At 40.0% G+C, this 19414-nt stretch overlaps 1 protein-coding gene across 25 annotated transcripts in view; it reads left to right on the forward strand.

Annotated features, from left to right (window-relative positions):
- Positions 1-19414, forward strand: part of NEB (nebulin) — a 207739-nt gene that overhangs the window by 123522 nt on the left and 64803 nt on the right. For all 25 annotated transcript variants that reach the window (XM_013051923.2, XM_004743838.3, XM_004743843.3 and 22 more), the window contains 22 exons: positions 694-1005; positions 1851-2054; positions 2405-2509; positions 6152-6256; positions 6357-6668; positions 7372-7476; positions 8079-8177; positions 8374-8475; positions 8614-8721; positions 9139-9450; positions 10998-11102; positions 11207-11311; positions 11682-11789; positions 12569-12676; positions 12773-12886; positions 13302-13499; positions 13881-13985; positions 14687-14791; positions 14889-14993; positions 17000-17107; positions 18657-18770; positions 19075-19272. In XM_013051923.2, coding sequence (XP_012907377.2) covers positions 694-1005; positions 1851-2054; positions 2405-2509; positions 6152-6256; positions 6357-6668; positions 7372-7476; positions 8079-8177; positions 8374-8475; positions 8614-8721; positions 9139-9450; positions 10998-11102; positions 11207-11311; positions 11682-11789; positions 12569-12676; positions 12773-12886; positions 13302-13499; positions 13881-13985; positions 14687-14791; positions 14889-14993; positions 17000-17107; positions 18657-18770; positions 19075-19272 — 3237 coding nt within the window. The remainder of the gene's footprint in view (positions 1-693; positions 1006-1850; positions 2055-2404; positions 2510-6151; positions 6257-6356; positions 6669-7371; positions 7477-8078; positions 8178-8373; positions 8476-8613; positions 8722-9138; positions 9451-10997; positions 11103-11206; positions 11312-11681; positions 11790-12568; positions 12677-12772; positions 12887-13301; positions 13500-13880; positions 13986-14686; positions 14792-14888; positions 14994-16999; positions 17108-18656; positions 18771-19074; positions 19273-19414) is intronic.

Here is a 19414-nt window from a genome sequence, read left to right on the forward strand (position 1 = left end):
TGTCTTGTTTTGAAATCTCAGATTCAAGAATAACTTTGACAACAGTTTGATGACCCTTTTGAATCAGCACTGGGTTCAGCTGTTCTCATCTCAGCACAGATTTTTTTTTTTTTTTTTTTTGGTATCGTCTCATGATCACGTATTCTACAAGCACTTATAAAAAAGCAGTGGGTACAAAGAGTTCTGTTGTTTCTTAAAGTACAGCATACATAAATTGTTCCTGACATAACTATATATAGTTGATGGACAAGAAATTTTAAAATACTATACATTTGTATTTATGTGTGATGGAAAAATACTGATTTTTTTCCATTTAAATAGGATTATACATTTTAAAGTAAAAATCTTTCTAAGTTTACACTCTAAAATTTATTTAAACAAAGAATCTAGTAGATAACCTAAAGCATGAAGGTGGTAGACAGTGACTGAAGTTTGGGAAACACTAGATACGCCTATACTGGGGATAATCCCAAAGCACAGGACTTGCCTTAGAAGTCCTCACACTGTCTTCACGCATATGGACATAGAAGGCAAGCCAATGTATTAAGAATCATAAAACATATAGTATGGATTTAAGAAAAACAGTAACCAAGAGAAGCTAATCTAAGGGAGATGGAGTTATTTGGAGCAGGCTATTTAGACAAAGTGAGTTTGAAAAAAATGACTCTTCTTTCTTCTGTTCACATATACCAGTATCTGTACAAGACTGCTTACGAGAAACAGAAAGGCCATTATATCGGATGTCGCAATGCCAAGGAAGATCCTAAACTGGTTTGGGCGGCAAATGTGTTAAAGATGCAAAATGACAGGCTATACAAAAAGGCCTACAATGACCACAAGGCCAACATCTCCATCCCAGTGGACATGGTGTCCATCAACGCTGCCAAAGAAGGCCAGGCATTAGCAAGTGATGTGGACTATCGCCAGTACCTGCACCACTGGTCTTGCTTTCCCGACCAGAATGATGTGATCCAAGCCAGGAAAGCCTATGACCTGCAGAGTGATGTAAGTCGCTGGCTTGTGCAGAGAGTGCCCACCGAGGGGTCTGAGTAGTGAGCTGTTGTCCAGGAAGAAAGCGTTCCACAGTTTTCCCTGGTCCTTCCTTCTAGGACTTGGAAAAATACAACTCTCCCTGCATAAACCCTTTCAGGTTTACTGATTGCCTGTCTTACTGCTATTGAGAAAGTTTTCTTTTTTACTGTTATTGTACTGTTATTGGTGCTGCCAGAATTTTTCTACAGATCCCTTAATGTGTGCAGTGTTTGTAGTTTCATAAACATGAGGATTCACAGGGTCCCTCAATGGAAGAATGACAGGACTACTTCCTTGAAATTAATGTCAAAGGTCAGCAGCATGATCCAAACTCACTAGTTTCCTTAATAGGGTATTCTTCACAATGTGGTGTTACATTCGTTTACCTAATGTATTTTTAGACTTATTCATATTTTCTGCCTGTTCATTTTGTTGGAAATCATGGATTCCATCAGGATATTTATTTCTCGTGTAGAATGAATGCCTTCTTTCAGTCATTTATTATTGCTTTAAAAGTCCACCTGAGCCAGTATGTTACTAAAGTATTCAGAATCCCACAGAGAGATTCAAGCATCCCACAGAGAGAGCGCCTTCTGCATCATTTCTGCTTTTTACGGTGTGCACAGGTGCCCCTGCCACAGAAAACAAAGCAGACTGGAACACTGCTGTGCATATGAGGAATTGTGTTTGTGAGGTCATTGCTCAATTTTAATTACTGTTTGTGAGACATAAAATAGAACATAAAACTGCTTTCTTACTTTACTAAAAACAAACAAACAACAAAACCCACTTCTACCTTGCTTTGTTTTGCTTCCCAGGCCATCTATAAGGCTGACCTGGAGTGGCTTCGTGGCATTGGCTGGATGCCCGAAGGGTCTCCTGAATTGCTGAGGGTCCAAAATGCCCAGAAGATCCTACGAGACAGTGTCTACCGTACACCTGTAGTGAGCCTCAAGTACACAAGTGTTGTCGACACACCTGAAGTTGTCCTTGCTAAGTCGAATGCTGAAAACATTAGTATTGTAAGTCCCCTTGTCCCCATATGTTAAAACTAACTCATGCTTATAAGTGACTGATAAATAATTAACCTGGCAAGCTATTTGTAGGAGAAGAATGTTGATGAAAGCAAAGATTTTAATATGTAATGTTGATGGAATTGTGTTCTTGTTATTTATGAATTTCAAATGAAAAAGATATTAATACCAATTTCGTACTACATTTGAGCAACTTATGTGAAAACCTTTTATGTTTTTTTTTCTTAATATGAAAAAATTTTGGATCAGAAAAGTTGAAAGTTGTACACTGGAACTAGCAGCATTACAAACTACAAAGTAATTTTGTTATTGTGGGTTTTTTTTTTTTTTTTCCATAGCCAAAGTACAGAGAAGTTTGGGACAAGGATAAAACTTCCATCCACATAATGCCAGATACACCTGAAATTAATCTCGCTAGAGCTAATGCTCTTAATGTGAGCAATGTAAGTACCTCAACAGACCCCCTTCCTGTTTGGAAAGTCACCCGGTTGGTGCTATGATACCCCTAGGAAACTCTTCATAGGCAAGAGAGGAAGGATTGACTGGGTGGGGCCAGGGAAGATGTGTCACCATCAACCCTTTGACCAGAAGTGAGGAGAGGAGCAGATCCCTGGCTCAGAGTCACCCAGAAAGGCCAGTTACTGGTGAGCCAATGTCAACATGAGAGAAGGGAGAGGGAATAAGGATGAGAAAGTGGAAAGAGACATAGATAAACAGACACATGAACAAGAAAGGGGCATAATGACGGACGACAAAAAATCATGATCAGAATTCTTTGCAAGACTTTATAGAAATTAGGGGCGCCTGCATGGCTCAGTCAGTCGTTAAGCGTCTGCCTTCAGCTGAGGTCATGATCCCAGGGTCCTGGGATTGAGCCCTGCGTCTGGCTTCCTGCTTGGTGGGAGGCTTGCTTCTGCCTCTCCCACTCCCCCTGCTTGCATTTCCTCTCTCACTGTCTCTCTCTGTCAAATAAATAAATAAAATATTTTTTTAAAAAATGAAAAAACTTTATAAAACAAAAACAAAAAACTTTGTACAAATTAATTTTAATACCAGGATCTAGAGGGAATTTTCGAGGAAATCATAAATTACCAAAATGACCCCAGAAAAATATACAGCAAGAAATTAAGCAATTAAGCAAGCAAATTAAGCAAGACATTAAAAATTATTGCAGATTCTCCTTCCTACTCTCAGATGTCAGGGTCATCCAGATGATTTCATAGGAGAATTCTTCCATAACTTCATGAAATAATCAGACTAGCATAGAGCCTAATGAAAGAAGGAAAGCCATCACAATTACTAAAGCTTGTCGAAGATAATTCCACAAAGGAAAACTGTAGACCAATAATGAGGAAAATCTTAAATAAAATACTAACAAATAAAATTCACTAGTGCATAAATACGATAGGGAGACAACTAGGATTCTTCCATGAATGCCAAGAGGGTTCCATATTCAGAAACCTAATAATGTTACAGAACAAAAAAGAAAAATCACACATTCATCTTACTAGATTTGAAAAGACGCATGTAACCAAATCCAATATCCACTCTTATTTTTAAAAAATAAAGTCCTAGTAAAATAAGAATAAATGAATATCATCTTGATGTGTCTAAAAGAATAAATCTCAAATCAAAGGCCAGGCTCATCCTCAGTAAGTTAATCTTCTCACTCAAGCTCGGACTAAAACAAAGATGCCCACTGACATCACCATTATTTAATATTTGCTGGAACTTCAAGCTAAGTGAATAAGCTCCTCACTCAGGCCAAAATAATTACAGAAGAGTAAGAATGAAAGATAAATACTGGATTTAAAAGTCAAAATTATTATTATTTGCAGGATAAATCATTATGTCTGGAAAAAGGAAGAGAATGAACTTAAAAGTCATTAGATAAAATGAAAGAATTCTATGGTTAGTCACACAATTTAAGAAAGCTCAAGAAAGGTGTTGTCTCTGCGGATCACGGAGACTTCTTGTGTGTGGTATAAATATGAACCTAGGAGAAGGCTACTGCCTTAGAGCAGGTAAACCTAGTTTACCATGGTTTGGAATTTCCCATCTTTCAGAAAATAACAAACCTCTGAGAGGGAAGGAAGCTGCCCAGCAAAGACTCCTCACCATGTGCCAAACTACACTCATCAACTCTGTTGTAATGGGCTTTATTTTTCCGAGAGATGGGAAGAAAATAAAATTTGGAGCACTGATAATATTTTTCTCAGACAAGAATAGCACGGTGCAGGGCTATCTCATCACCAGCTGGCTGGTGGGAGAGGCAGCCCATTCCTCACTGCAGCATAAGCAGACTCCTCAACCTCTTCTTTTCAATCCAGAGGCCTCTTTGGCCAGACTATTGGGGAAAGTCCCATGTCCTCTCTTTTGCATGATACATTTCTCAGCTGGAAATACCAGAATCCTACTGTTGGTATCTTGATGTAAGCAGGACTAACATTTGAAGCTATGCCAGAAGTAAAGTTGTAAACTTTAGACATTTAAATATTAGATATTAAGACATTCATGAGAATGACTTGTGCTTTAGAAGAAATCAAGTGTCCTATTTGAATGCTAACCAAAATGTACTTTTTTTTTTTTTTGACACATGGTGTTACCATTACTATAATAATCTTGATAAAATCCACTATATAAAATTGTTTCTGTCATTTGGGAAACACAGCTTTTTCAGGATACTTGTATACGATTTTCTAGGTAACCAAGCAATTCACATTAACTTGACCCATTTAATTTCAAACTAATCATATGAGTAATAGGTTACTTTGTTTTTATCAGAAGGGAAAGTTGAAACTTAAAGTGATTGAGGAATTGACCCATGTTCTTAAAGTTAGTAGATTAATTTTGGTCTCAAACTCAGATTTTTTTTTAACAAAAAAATATATTTGACTACATAAATAAAAATGTATTACATAATTTAAAATAGTGTCACAATATATGAAATTAAACTAAATAAGTAAAAATAAAAGATTTTATATAACATAATAACAAGTTTGCATTAAGTATTCTCCAATACATTGAAATGTGGAGAATATGATTTTTGTATAAAAAAGTCTATTGTTAATAGGACCAAGCAAAATTCATACAAAAACTTGAGTGAAAATTCATACAAAACTTATCTGTACTTACAAGGTCAAAATTTGTATGAGCACTCATATTTCATATATGCAAAGCCCATGAAACCATTAATAATTAAAATTCATCTCTCCTTTCTGCACTGTTAAGGCTCCCTTATTGATTGGTATTTCTGAATCATACATTTAAATTACTGTGATTTCTGAGTCTGACATTGTCAATACAGAATGTGCCTGTTTAAATATGAACATATATTGAAAAGCTTTCTGTACCTCAGTCACTACCCTAATTAACTTCTCTATCGAAATAAAAACATGCTGCATTTAAAGAAATGGCTACTGTGGAAGCGCCTGGGTAATTCATTTGGGTAAGCATCTGACTTTTGATCTCAGGTCCCATGTTGATCTCAGGATCATGAGTTCCAGTCCCACATGGGGCTCCATGCTGGTGGTGGAGCCTACTTTTTTTAAAAAGGGCTGTTAACCTCCAACTGTGCTTCAGAAGGAACATCAAACATTCCCAAACAATATTTATCATCAACCACATAAGATCTAAGAAACCATCCTGGGGTAAACCTCCCCACAAATATAAAAAGTTTACAATTCTGAAGATTACAAAATTGAGTTGAACTCTAAAGTTGAATAAATTCAATTACTGAATTAAAGCAATCCAGTAATCCTTATTAATGTCTGACCTTCACTTTAGCCCAATATTAGCAATACAGCCGTACAAAGAGCCACTAAGCCCTGTTATATAAACCAGGAACAACTACACAGAAGCCATGATTTGAATTAGAAAGAACTCTGGTCAAGCCCAGCTCTTTGGACTCCAGACACAGTTTCATCTTCCTGTAGTGTGGTGGTGAATTCTTCTTTTACCTATTCCCTTCTTAACTGATTCTGGAACTTCAAAACTGGACTGCTTTGATGGTAATTCTACTTGAACCCTTGAAATTATCAGTACATCTGAATCCAAAATGGTACCCTATTTTATCCCCTCTTCAGAAAATTTACCGTGAGGACTGGGATGAAATGAAGATGAGTTGCGACGTACGGCTGGACGCCATCCCCATCCAGGCTGCCAAGGCCTCCAGGGAGATTGCCAGTGACGTAAGTGTGGCCTTGTTTGACTTGTCAGTTTCTGAGCAAAGATCCTAGGTACATCGGGAGTACATACTGTGATCCATCTGCTTTGTTTTTCTGTCTCCAGTATAAATACAGGCTTGACCACGAGAAGCAGAAGGGACACTATGTGGGGACCCCCACAGCAAGGGATGACAACAAGATCCGCTGGGCCCTCATAGCTGGCAAGATTCAGAATGAAAGAGAGTACCGGCTGCACTGGGCCAAATGGAAGACCAAGTTCCAAAGCCCTGTGGATATGCTTTCCATCGTGCATTCTAAAAATTGCCAGACCCTGGTCAGCGACATTGATTACCGCAATTACTTACACCAGTGGACCTGCATGCCTGACCAGAATGATGTGATTCAGGCCAAGAAAGCCTACCAACTGCAAAGTGATGTGAGTGGGCTGCATTTTAGTTCGAGCTCTTCTCTCATTTTGCCATGACTTCCAGAAAGTTGATATCCCTAAATTTTTGTATCATCACTTCCTGTCTTTATACAGCTAAGAATTTGGTTTTAGTTAGACCTTATAGTACAGTGTCAAAAATCAGCAAAGCTGTGAAAGATCTAGATTCTGTATCAAGGAATAAATGGTTGTGTGAGTGCAAATGTTAATTTTAATGGTATAAAGACAACTGCTGTGAAAATATTATTTATGGCATTTAAGTAGCAACAAAGGTTCATATCATAAGTAAAATGCTGGCAGTCTGTGGAAAGAATGTAGGCACAGATTACCTTTTTTAGTTAATAATACAGTGTTTAAAATTTTTGAATTAAGTTGCTGCATTTTTTAAATCAGGAAATTAGGAGTACAAGTCTAAGATCTCTTAGTTCTTTAGAAAAAAATCAGAGACTGAATCTCTGAACATGCTTTACACCCATGGCAACAATGGCGGGAGCTGAATTGAGGCTAACCCCCTTCAAATAGAAAATAGATACCCCAGTTTTTATATGACTTGACCTCCTAATGAATTTACTTGTTACCTGCCTGGCTGCTTGAGTAGGTCATCCTTCTATGTGTTTCTCCATCAAACCAAGGGGTGGAATAAATAGCATCCTATGCCCAGAGTTGCTGAAATCACTCGGCCTTGTTCCCACAGGCTGTCTACAAGGCGGACTTGGAATGGTTACGTGGGATCGGGTGGATGCCAAATGATTCCGTTTCTGTCAATCACGCCAAACATGCTGCGGATATCTTCAGTGAGGTATTCCAAGATTTTACCCTGCCATTCAGTGCATTTCCTGGGAGGCTGAATTAAAATATACAAACCAAAACTCATTCACTCCCCATCAGCAATTTGGACAGTTGCTTGCGACTGCTGTCATTTAAGCCGGACATACACTTTCCCAAAACAATCCTCTGCTGTCCCTGTCACATCAGGGACCACATCCATAAGATAATATCCAGTATACCCAGCTGATGCTTGGAATTGTATAAATGGAAAACGTCTTTTGTCAGCAATGGTGATACGTTTGGGAGAAGCTTGTCCAGTTGAAAGACATGTATGGAGTAACATGATATACAGAATGAATCAGTACATGATTGTAACATGATATACAGAATGAATCAGTACATGATTGGTAGCTAAGCAAACCTGCTACTTTAAAATCTGTGGGAGATATAAGAAGGCAACTCAGTTGTTAAAAAATAAAATGCTAAGGAAAAGGCCAAATTGCCAAGAAGGTACTATTCAAATATGGCACTCTACACTTCTAGTAGAGAAAGACCCTTAAATCTAGTGCCTCTTTCTCAGCTCAGACAGAACCAGAAACTGCAACTATCTGAAGGGTATTTTCTTTCCCCTAGAAAAAATACCGCACAAAAATAGAAACTCTCAACTTTACTCCGGTGGATGACAGAGTTGATTACGTGACTGCAAAACAAAGTGGCGAGATCCTCAATGATGTAAGTACATGGTTCTCATTCTAAAATTGCCCAGTCGTGAAATGTCATTTCTAACGCTTCCCACCTACGTTCGCTCAGCATGCGATCATCGTCTGCGATACGGGTTGTAATCTTTGGGATGATGCTAACATTTGCTTGGACGGCATTGTGCTTTCTTAACATCAAGTAACTCAAGCCTCTTGCCTCTCATTTCCAGATTAAATACCGGAAAGATTGGAATGATACCAAATCGAAATACACCCTCACAGAAACCCCCTTGTTGCACACTGCCCAGGAGGCAGCCCGGATACTGGACCAGGTAGGGGTTTTAGTCGATGCCTGGTACTCTGTGTGGGGGCAGAGGACCATAGTGGAACTGTGGGCCAGGGGTGCACACGACCAGTGTCCCATCCTGACTGCTTTGTGTAAGCCTCTGTTGTGGCTCTCTGTCTTTTAGTATCTCTACAAGGAAGGCTGGGAGAAGCAGAAAGCTACGGGTTACATCTTGCCTCCAGACGCAGTACCGTTTGTTCACGCCCATCACTCTAGTGACGTTCAGAGCGAGGTAATTTACCCGGGTATGAGTGCACGCTGGAGTGTGCCTGGGGCTAGCAGGCCCGGCCAGGCTTGAGGATGGCTGAAGTACCTGTTCCCTTCTAGATCTCCCTGAGGGCTTCGGGAGTTTTGTCCTGTTTTGTGGGCTTTCTGTAAGAGCTATACTTTGAGTGCTTTACTCTTTCTTCAATTCCCTCACTCCCTTAAGATCTCTGAGCTTTCAAATAAGACATAGGCAGAATTAGAAAGCTAATATAGTTTTTCTATTTTTAAATTGATATTTCTTTATACTTATTTATTTTCGTCCTTTTTATTATGTCTTCTCAGAGAGGCAGATGCCGAAGGCCTGCATCTGCTGAGGTTTCAAGCCCCTCTTTCCCTTGAGTGCTTGTCAAAACTGATGCAGTCTTTGTTTTTCTCCTACCAGCTGAAATACAAAGCTGAGCATGTAAAACAGAGAGGTCATTATGTTGGTGTTCCAACAATGAGAGATGATCCCAAATTGGTTTGGTTTGAGCACGCTGGCCAGATTCAGAATGACAGACTGTACAAAGAGGACTATCATAAAACAAAGGCCAAGATCAATATACCTGCTGATATGGTGTCGGTGTTGGCCGCCAAGCATGGGCAGGAGCTTGTCAGTGATATTGATTACCGTAATTACCTGCACCAGTGGATATGTCATCCTGACCAAAATGATGTCATCCAGGCGAGGAAGGCCTATGACCTACAGAGCGATGTAAGTGATTTCGTTTCTTAATTATCTAGAAACGTATGCTCTGAGCATTATAAGCAACACTCTGGAAGCACCAAGCTTCTGAACTTCAAGACAAATATTGAGTTTGGTCCCAGAAGAGAATTAGTGCTGGATATGAAGTAGAGAAAGCCCAGGAGCAGGGACTGGCTGGCTGACAGCTTTGCCTACTACGTATGTCTGAATAACCTTCAAAGTCATTGAAAAAAAAATTTTTTTGTATCTTTGCCATCAGCAACATCTCACATCTGCCTGGAAAATTATCAGTTGATTTAAAATAATGGTAATTGGCTTGGGGTGAGAATGGAGAGTGAGTGGGTTTTTTAACAATATTAGAGGATAGTGTAGTCGAGGACCCGGGAATGCCCTGTTCTTGCTCGGCCAGGCGTTTTACTCCTTCAGGCATTTATGAAGGACTTGATTGCAAGGAATCAAAGCAAAAGGGAAGCAGAGTACCGACGAGCCACATGAGGGCCCAGAATCCCTCACACAGACTTTTGGTAAAGGCATATAGGGTAGAGGGAACATGACGTAGGCCATCTTGCAGTGAAGCCCAAGTCAAGACCTGTAACTGCCACCAGCCATTGGTAAGGAACAGAAACACAGTGCATCGACGTGATGCTCAGGTGCCCCCCAGGAGCTAACCCTGCTGGGTCTTCTCATTACCAAGTGGGAGCAGGAAATCAAGGACTGCCTGCAGCACAGACGCTGAACTTGAACATCCCACCTCACTGCTGCTGCGGCAGAAGGACTGTTGTGGACCTTTAATCAGATTAGCAGCCCCACTGTCGGTGGTGAAGGCTGGCCTGAGAGAATCCGGGCACTAGGTGGTGGAGGGGAGAGCTAGGCTTGGCAGGAGGGATGTGTCCCCCTGCTCTACAATACGTGTGCATTTAGTCATGTCACTTTCTTTATATAGTCTGAATGTCCTGCATATTTCTAAGTAATTAAATATAAGTCCACCTAAAATTATACCCTCCTCAGTAAAACCTTTTCTTAGGCTCACTGCTGAAAACAATGGCTCCCTGCCCATAACTCCCACAGCTCTGGGGTGTTCTAGCTCTTACACTCTCCCCTCATAAAGGACTTCATTTACACTAGACTCATTTATACTTAGCCCTTAAATCACCTAGCACACTACCTCACTCATAATTACAGGCTCAGGAAATATTTTTCAGGGGGCCCCGGTGTGGCTCAGTGGGTTAATTATTAAGCCTTTGCCTTCGGCTCAGGTGGTGATCCCAGGGTCCTGGGATCCAGCCCCACATCAGGCTCTCTGCTGAGCTTCTCCCTCTCCCTCTGCCTGCCACCCTGCCTGATTGTACCCTCTATCTCTCTGTCAAATAAATAAAATCTTTTTAAAAAAAGAAATATTTTTCAGGTGAACAGGTGAAATCATAACTGAATCAATGAGGCAAGAGTTGCTAAAGAGAAACCCTTAAAAAGCTCCTGAAAAAGTTACTTCTAATCTACTATCTGCAACCCTGTGTCAGTCATTTACATCAGCATTGTATTTCTCTTCCTACTCTCAGAATGTCTACAAAGCTGACCTGGAGTGGCTCCGTGGCATTGGCTGGATACCCTTGGATTCTGTGGACTATGTGAGGGTTACCAAGAACCAGGAAATGGTGAACCAGGTACACAAAGCCTGTTCTGACCTAAAGCCTGGCCCCCTTGCCTACTGCGTGGGGGCAGGTACACAGTGGAAGGAGACCAGTCTTAATCATCTTTTTCCTTACAGATCAAATATAAGAAAGATGCTCTTGACAACTATCCTAACTTTACAAGTGTGGTGGACCCACCAGCGGTTGTTTTGGCTAAGATTAACTCAGTCAATCAAAGTGATGTAAGTTTGTTTTATGTATAATGATGTGCATGGACTGGGGAGTTAGTGGTCTGTCATTGATTACATCTGCTTACTTCCAGGTAACTGCTTGTAAGAAAATGGACAATGGGATGGGAAACTATGAGACTGTCTTTGGTGGGAATGTCTTAAAAGTCACTAGTAGGAAGTATACTGTACTCACTTACAGAAAATATCTATATTCTTGTCCAAATTATTAGGTAAAATGAACTGAAATCCAACCAGTTCCTTAGTTTTTAATCTCTAAATGTAGACTGATTATTATCTTGCTAGGTAGAAACTATGAAACTTTAAATATACATTTATATTAACCAGAGGTTTTGTTTGGTTTTGTCTTGTTTTCTCTCCTTAGATAAAATACAAAGAAACATTTAATAAAAGAATAAAGGGCAAGTATACATTTTCTCCAGATACACCGTATATCACCCACTCCAAAGACATGGGAAAGCTCTATAGTACTGTAAGTTTTATTTTATGTGATTTACAACTCAATTCTTAATTTTAAGCTCTTGTCAGTATTCATATCTTTTGCTGATTTTGTGAACAACTGAATTTATAAGATTATTATATTTAGTCTTGTTTATTAGAAATAAACTTGTCTTGTGTATTAGAAATAGCATTTATTCAGCTGGTATTTTTTTGAGCTCCTGTGATGTGCCAGGCATTGTAGAAAGCACCAAGGTGCTAAAGTTTAATAAGACAAGCCTGTCAGGAGCCCATGTAAATGAGAGGCACAGACATTCAAGTAAATAGATAATAATGTATCAGGACTTATAGCAGCTCTAGGCGTAGGTAGGACTGAGCACCTGCAAACAGGAAAAAGAGAGGAAAGGCTGGTCTTTCTTTGGCAGTCATGTATGAATATCTCCAACCAGCAAATGGAAGACTTCCCCTCCAAATTTTAATTCATCTAAGTCAAAGGATGATGTGTGTGTATGAAGCATGTGTATATGTGTATGCCCCATGGAAAACAATTTTTGGTGATTCCCTATGTGAACATTTATTTTTACTTTTATTAGAACTATAAATATCATTAGACTTGGTTATAAAATGCCTCAGTGCCTGTAGATTTAATTTGCAGTAAACCCTTAGTAGGTAGACACAATAATGGCTCTAATAAAGGTATAAGCTTTGCCTTTCAACATAAGTATTTTGTTGTGGTTTTACCATTTTCTTTTTAGCAATATCTGAAGGAAGTTGACCACAAACTTTTGTTGACAACATATTTCTTTATTCCAGATACTGTATAAAGGGGCATGGGAAGGAACCAAGGCCTACGGATATACCTTGGATGAACGTTACATTCCTATTGTTGGAGCCAAGCATGCTGACTACGTGAACAGTGAGGTCAGTAGCAGTTTCTCCTCTCATGGGTCTAAGAGTCTTCCTTGGCGAGCTGGTTAGAAAATCCCAGTGATTCTCAATGCTGTACCTACTTCACAGCTTAAATACAAAGAGACCTATGAGAAGCAGAAGGGCCACTACCTGGCTGGAAAAGAAATCAGTGAGTTCCCTGGTGTGGTTCACTGTCTGGATTTCCAAAAGATGAGGAGTGTGGTAAGCAAAGCTCACTTTCATAGAGGATTTGGCCCTTAAGTGTACTGTTAGTCTGCATGTTTGTAACATGTTCTTTAGCTGAGAGAGGCATGGACTCCTTCCTGAGATTTATCCCCACTCCTTCAAGTTAGCTTTGTGTACCTTTGCTAGCCCTGGGCTTCCTCCCTTTCCCTTCCTCCTCCACTAACCCACAGTGAGGTATCTATGTTTGGAAAAAGGAGAAAGCAACGAGGTAACTATTTACCCCTGTGTTATGAAAGGATGGGACATTGAAAAAGAAGAACATATTCAAGTATCTTTGTTTATTCTAAAGGTACTGATCTATACCAGAGCTAAGACTCAAAAAGAGATCAGTCTGTATAATTAACATTTGAATCCCTTTCTTCTTTTTGTCTTTAAAACTATGACTCTTTAGTTGAACTACAGAAGAGATTACGAGGACACCAAAGCCAATGTTCACATCCCCATTGATATGATGAATCACGTACTGGCTAAACACTGCCAGTACATCCTCAGTGACCTGGAATACCAACACTTCTTCCATCAGTGGACGTCTCTCCCGGAAGAACCCAGCGTTATACGGGCCCGCAATGCTCAGGAAATCTTGAGTGATGTATGATGCCCTTTCTGCAGCTTGACTTAGTTACAGGCTTCATTTGACCATGCCCTCCATGTTCCATTCGTCCCCGTATTCATAAATTTTGCTGCTTTTTAGAACAGTGACATGAGTAACCACTTTTTGGTGTAAGAAGACCTTACACCAATGACCCCTGTGTTAAATATTTAGCTTGTTTTCACACAGGCATACACTTAGCTATTCCTCTCCTCCTAAACTCCTTTAGGTCAGGGCATTACAGGCCTCCAGCTATTGAGAGGCCCACCCTATGACCACTAAGCACTGAGCACAGCCAACAGCTGATAGGAAATTATCAAAATGCCCAGTTATAAATTCAGTGAGTCCCTGTCACCTTTTATCATCCCTTCTTTCTTTCAGAATGTGTATAAGGATGACTTGAATTGGCTGAAAGGCATTGGATGCTACGTTTGGGATACACCTCAGATCCTCCACGCCAAGAAAGCATATGACCTCCAGAGTCAGGTGAGCTCTTCCTGGAAGGATTGGCTCCCTGTGGATCAGTGGAATCCGTGGTATTCTCTGTGGGGTGACAGCCAGGCCAGTCCTGTGCCAGGCAGAAAAAGTTACAGGATCCAAGGCGACCAAAGGCCCCCTGCCCAATAAAACCTCTCCTGGTGACCTGCTGTAGCATTGGGCCCTCTCAGTTTTAGTCTCTCCTGGGGTTGAAGTATTTGATGTCTCTCACAGAAAGCTTTCTGAGAGGTGTTTTCATAGTGAACCACTCTCAAGCAGCTATGCTGAAGTTGATAAGGTTAACTTGCAGGGAGTAAAATGCAAATGCATGCTTGGACCTTAGGTAGATAAGTTCTGAAGTAAAAACTAGGTATTTGGAAAATTTCCCGGCATGTGGTTGGGCTCTGACAGGGCAGGTTAGGGGAATATTGAGCCTGAGGGACCGCAGTCAGGGATGGGGTGCGTGCATGGAAAAGACAACAAAATGAAGATGAGGACCTGACAAAGAGCCAGCCCCCACTGTGGGTCGAGACAAGGTATTCATGTTGACAACCATCCAGAGCCGGCAGGAATATAGAATGACAGCTTCTCTGTTACTATTAAAGCAGAAGCCCAGAAGTAAATAAAGGCCCACCTAAGTTGGCACAAACCGCCCAGGCTGACGGCAGGCCTGTATTTTACCATTTCCGGTGACTTGTTTTTCTTTACAGCTGCAATACACGGCAGCAGGGAAAGAAAATCTGCAAAACTACAACCTGGTCACGGACACCCCACTTTACGTGACTGCTCTTCAAAGTGGCATCAACGCCAGTGAGGTGTGTCTTCCTCATACTGCTCTTTCAGGATGAGTCCTTGTTAGCTCTACACACTTGCGAAGAGCGGGAAAGAATAACCCATCTTTTGTGTGTGTAGGTGAAATATAAAGAAAATTACCATCAGATTAAGGACAAATACACGACTGTTCTAGAAACAGTGGATTACGACAGAACCAAGAACCTGAAGAGTCTTTATAGCAGCGTGAGTTCCTTTTTTCATCTTTGTCTTTATTCTCCTTCAGAGACGATAGGGAATAGTTGGGATAGGCACCTTACCCCCAAAGGTTTTTCCAGTTTTTTCAGGAACCTTCCGATTCCTCCTTTATCCTACCAGTAGTCCTAGTCCCAGTTGAGCCAGCCCAAGTGGAGTATTGCACCATCTCCAGCAGTTGAACAAACTCAGTTGCTGTTCCCTTACGGCAGGCGGGTAGGGTTAAAGCTATGCTACACTGACCCTGAGCTCGTCCTTGCCTGGCTTTGCCAGGGGCCACTGGCTTACAGCCTACAAAGACACTCCTTTTTTTCCTCCTCTGAACTGGTTAATTCAACAAACATTTTTCAAACTTCATTTTTAAAGCATTTTAGATTTACAGAAAAATTGCAAAAATAGTAGAGAATTCCAGCAATTCTCTACTAGAATTCTCTGTAAAGCCCCTATGGCTTTTTTTCTTTTTTTTTTTTTTTAAATTTTATTTAGTGGCATCTGTGTGGCTCCCTAGGTTAAGCTCAGGCTCTCGCTCAGTGGGGAGTCTGCTTCCCCCTCTACCTGCTGTTACCCCTGCTTGTGCTCTATCTCTCTGTTAAATAAGTAAATATTTTTAAAAAGATTTTATATGAGAGAGAGAGAAAGAATGAGATAGCATCTGTGGAGTAGGGGCAAAGGAAGAGGGAGAAGCAGACTTCCAGCTGAGCAGGGACCCCACCCTCCCCCTCAGGGCTCATCAGGACCTGAGCTGAAGGCAGATGCTGAACCCACCAAGACATCCAGGCAGGCGAAGTACTATGGGCTTTTTTTTTTTTTTTTTTTTTAGATTTTATTTATTTATTTAACAGAGAGAAACACAGGGGGGGGGGAGGGGGACACAAGCAGGGGGAGTGGGGGAGGAAGAAGTAGTCTTCCCAGCAAGCAGGGAGCCCAATGCTGGCCTCAATCCCATGACCCTGAGATCATGACCCAGGATCATGACCCTGGGATCATGACCTGAGGCAAAGACAGATGCTTAACAACTGAGCCACCAAGGTGCCTCTCTGGCTTTTAACAAATGCAAAGAGTCATGTATTCACCATCACAATGAAAATACTGAAAACCTCTCTATCGCCTCAAAATTTGCCTCTTGCTTCCCTTCTCTCCCTAGACATCCATAGAGATATTGTCTGCACCAGTTAAAACAACAAACAAACAAACAAACAAACAAAAAAACACAACTTTTAAAAACCTTTTCCAGAATGTCATGTAGATGAAATTACGAAGGATGTAGCTATCAGGTCTGGCTCTTTCTCTTAGCAAAATGCATGCACTACACACACATTGCCATACAAACTAGTAGTTTATTGTTCTTATTGCAGAATAGTATTCCGCTGCATGAATGTACCACAATTGTTGATCCATTCAAGGTCAAAGGACATCTGAGTTGTTTCTAGTTTTTGACAATTATGAATAGAGCTGCTATATACATTTGAGTATAGGTTTTTGTGTATATGTAAGTTTTCATTTCTCTTGAGTAAATAAATACCTAGGAGTGAGAATATTTTTTGAGCTCCCACTAGCTACAAAAAACTAGGAAAGGATAAATAGATTTTAGTAGTGGTTTTCATCCTTCAGAATTTCCTAGACTTATGGGAAATGAATCAAAAACTGTTTTAATTTATGTACAGTAAAAGTCACTCCCTGTGGTGTGTGTACTATGGCTTTACAAATACATAATCATGTAGTCACTGCAGCGGTCAAAATATAGAAAAGTTCTTTATCACCCCATGATAACTGCCAAACAGTGATAAGTACTACGGTAGAGAACAAAATAATGGAGTGTGGAATTACAGTCATGGCATTAAACCTGTTATTCACTGAGGGATACTTGGATCCTACTGAGTATGAAGATCATGAGGTGTTAAGGAGTGTCTGAAAAAGGCAGATACAGGAAGGATCCCCTCAAGAGCCAACCAGAATGCATTTTTCCGTATTCACAAGATAATTTTTAACCCCTACAGAACCTGTACAAGGAGGCTTGGGATAAAGTGAAAGCCACCAGCTACATCTTGCCTACCAGCACCATGTCCCTGACACATGCCAAGAACCAGAAGCACCTGGCCAGCAATGTAAGTCAAGTGCAAAGGTGATAACCTCCCACCCACCCTCTGACTTCCCCTGTTCTCTGCTCCTAGTATCTTTCTGGCTAATTCACGTGTTATATATATGTTTATATATATTATAAAAGAAAATCTTAAATTACATGAGATATTTAGATACAATATTAAGTTGTAGGAACTTTAACCCTTTATGCCTAAAATATTAAGTAAAGCCTTTAATTGTAAAATTCCCTATAACCTTCATTGCAGTCCTGATAAGCCATTTCCTTTTAGAAAGATAACCTCTTTTAGAAACTTCTACCTCTTAACTGTGAATTAATTCATAATTGTAAATTAATTGTGAATTTTACATAGCACTGTAGATCTCTTTTTCTACCACAACCCACAGTAAGAAATTTATTTTATGTTGCGAGTTCACAGACAGCTGAAGTTTACGTGAGTTCCTTCTGACAGTGTTTTACAGAAGACTATGTGCTGCTACCTAATGGCAATACAGTATATCATTTCAATTCGGTTCTATTCATTTAAATGCTAGTGATTCAATAACTTGATTTCACTTCTTCCTAATAGGCCTAGAGATGCATATTTAGGAAAAGACTTTGTTAGACAATATGTGGAATTAATTTAATTTGTGTTAAATATATATGGAATTAATTTAATTTCTACCTGGAGGAAAAACTAATATATGTGATTTTGCCCAGACCCAAGTCTGTTTGGAGGACTGAAACAGAGTAGCCCAAAGGGACAAATTTCACTTGGGAAGAAAAGTTTTGTGTATGGAACTCAGAAAGCTCATCAGAGATTTTCTCCTTTAGTCATGAAAAAAACTATAGAAGCAGAATTTTCAGCAACTTGTTTTTGAAACAGGATGGGGCATAATTCTTTAAAAGAATTGCAACAGTGGTTTTTTTTTTTTCCTTTAAAAAAAAAAGGTGCCTTTGAATACTATCTTCTTTATAATTGAGGAATGGTTTAGATGTAAGGAGCACGTGAACTAATATTCTAGGAAATTCTGTTGGGAATTTTGGTTGATTTCCAGTTAGCAAAGAGCTTCACTGCAATTCTGACACAAATACTCTTATCTTCCTTTTTTTCCCCTTAACTAAGATGTGGGCCTCTAAGTAATGAGGATTGTTCTTTTGTCATGTACTAGGAGTTTGGATTTTAGTCTTTTTAAGAGGCTTCTCTCCTAGTTCATGAAATCCTGGAGCATTAATTCATAGGCAATATGGCTTAAGAAGCAAAATTTAGTTTCCCCATAAACATTGGTTACAATGTATTTTTTGAAAACTTTATAAACTCTGAAATTCAAGGACTGTGTCTCTTTAGCATTAGGCTTGTCAGTCACTAAAAACAAAGAAATTCTTGATCACATTTTTTATCTTTTATTCATGGTTAAGAAAAGCAAAATCATTATCCTGGAAGAGATTATTTAAAAATTACATAATCTGTAAAATAAGTTAGGTGTAGCAGCAATAGTAGTACAAGTATGGGTATAGACATTTTTAAAATAGTAACTAAAATAACTTTTTCCTTCCTTTGTACTTTTTCTCTGTAGATCAAATATCGAGAAGAATATGAGAAATTCAAAGCTCTTTATACTTTACCAAAAAGTGTTGAGGATGATCCAAATACAGCACGCTGCCTGAGAGTCGGCAAGTTTAACATTGATGTAAGTAATCCCGAAGGCCTTACTTCAAATCAAGGCCAGGCAGTATAGCCATCTGTCATAAATCAGAACATTGCCTAGTCATGCCCATGGCCCTGACTGTACATATGTGAAGAAGCAAGTGTCATTTCAGCACATGCTGTTTACCCCACCCCCATGAATCTATAGAAAGTGTCAGAAAATTCCAGGTAACACCTGACGGCTGTAGTCATTTACCCTGACTCCTCCAGGGCATAAGAAAGGCGTTTATTGCCATGATACCTTGCACAATTCCCTGTGTAATTGGCATTTTATTTTATCTTCACAGCGCCTCTACAGATCAGTTTATGAAAAGAACAAGATGAAAATCCACACTGTGCCTGACATGGTTGAGATGGTTACTGCTAAGGATTCTCAGAAGAAAGTCAGTGAGATTGACTACCGCCTCCATCTCCATGAGTGGATTTGCCACCCTGACTTGCAAGTCAACAGCCACGTCAGGAAAGTCACGGATCAGATCAGCGATGTAAGTCTACTGCTCATGAAGGTCCCCCTCCCTGGCCTCGCACAGCCATCCTGAAGGGAAGCAGACTCACTTGTGTCTTCACCTCCTTCTCCTGGGATTGCTTTCCTCTGCACCCATGGGTCTGTCCCTCAAAGCAGGGCTC

The sequence above is a fragment of the Mustela putorius genome, unplaced genomic scaffold (assembly GCF_011764305.1).
Source record: "Mustela putorius furo isolate JIRA1106 unplaced genomic scaffold, ASM1176430v1.1 tig00003869_pilon_pilon_pilon, whole genome shotgun sequence".
NCBI lineage: Eukaryota > Metazoa > Chordata > Mammalia > Carnivora > Mustelidae > Mustela > Mustela putorius.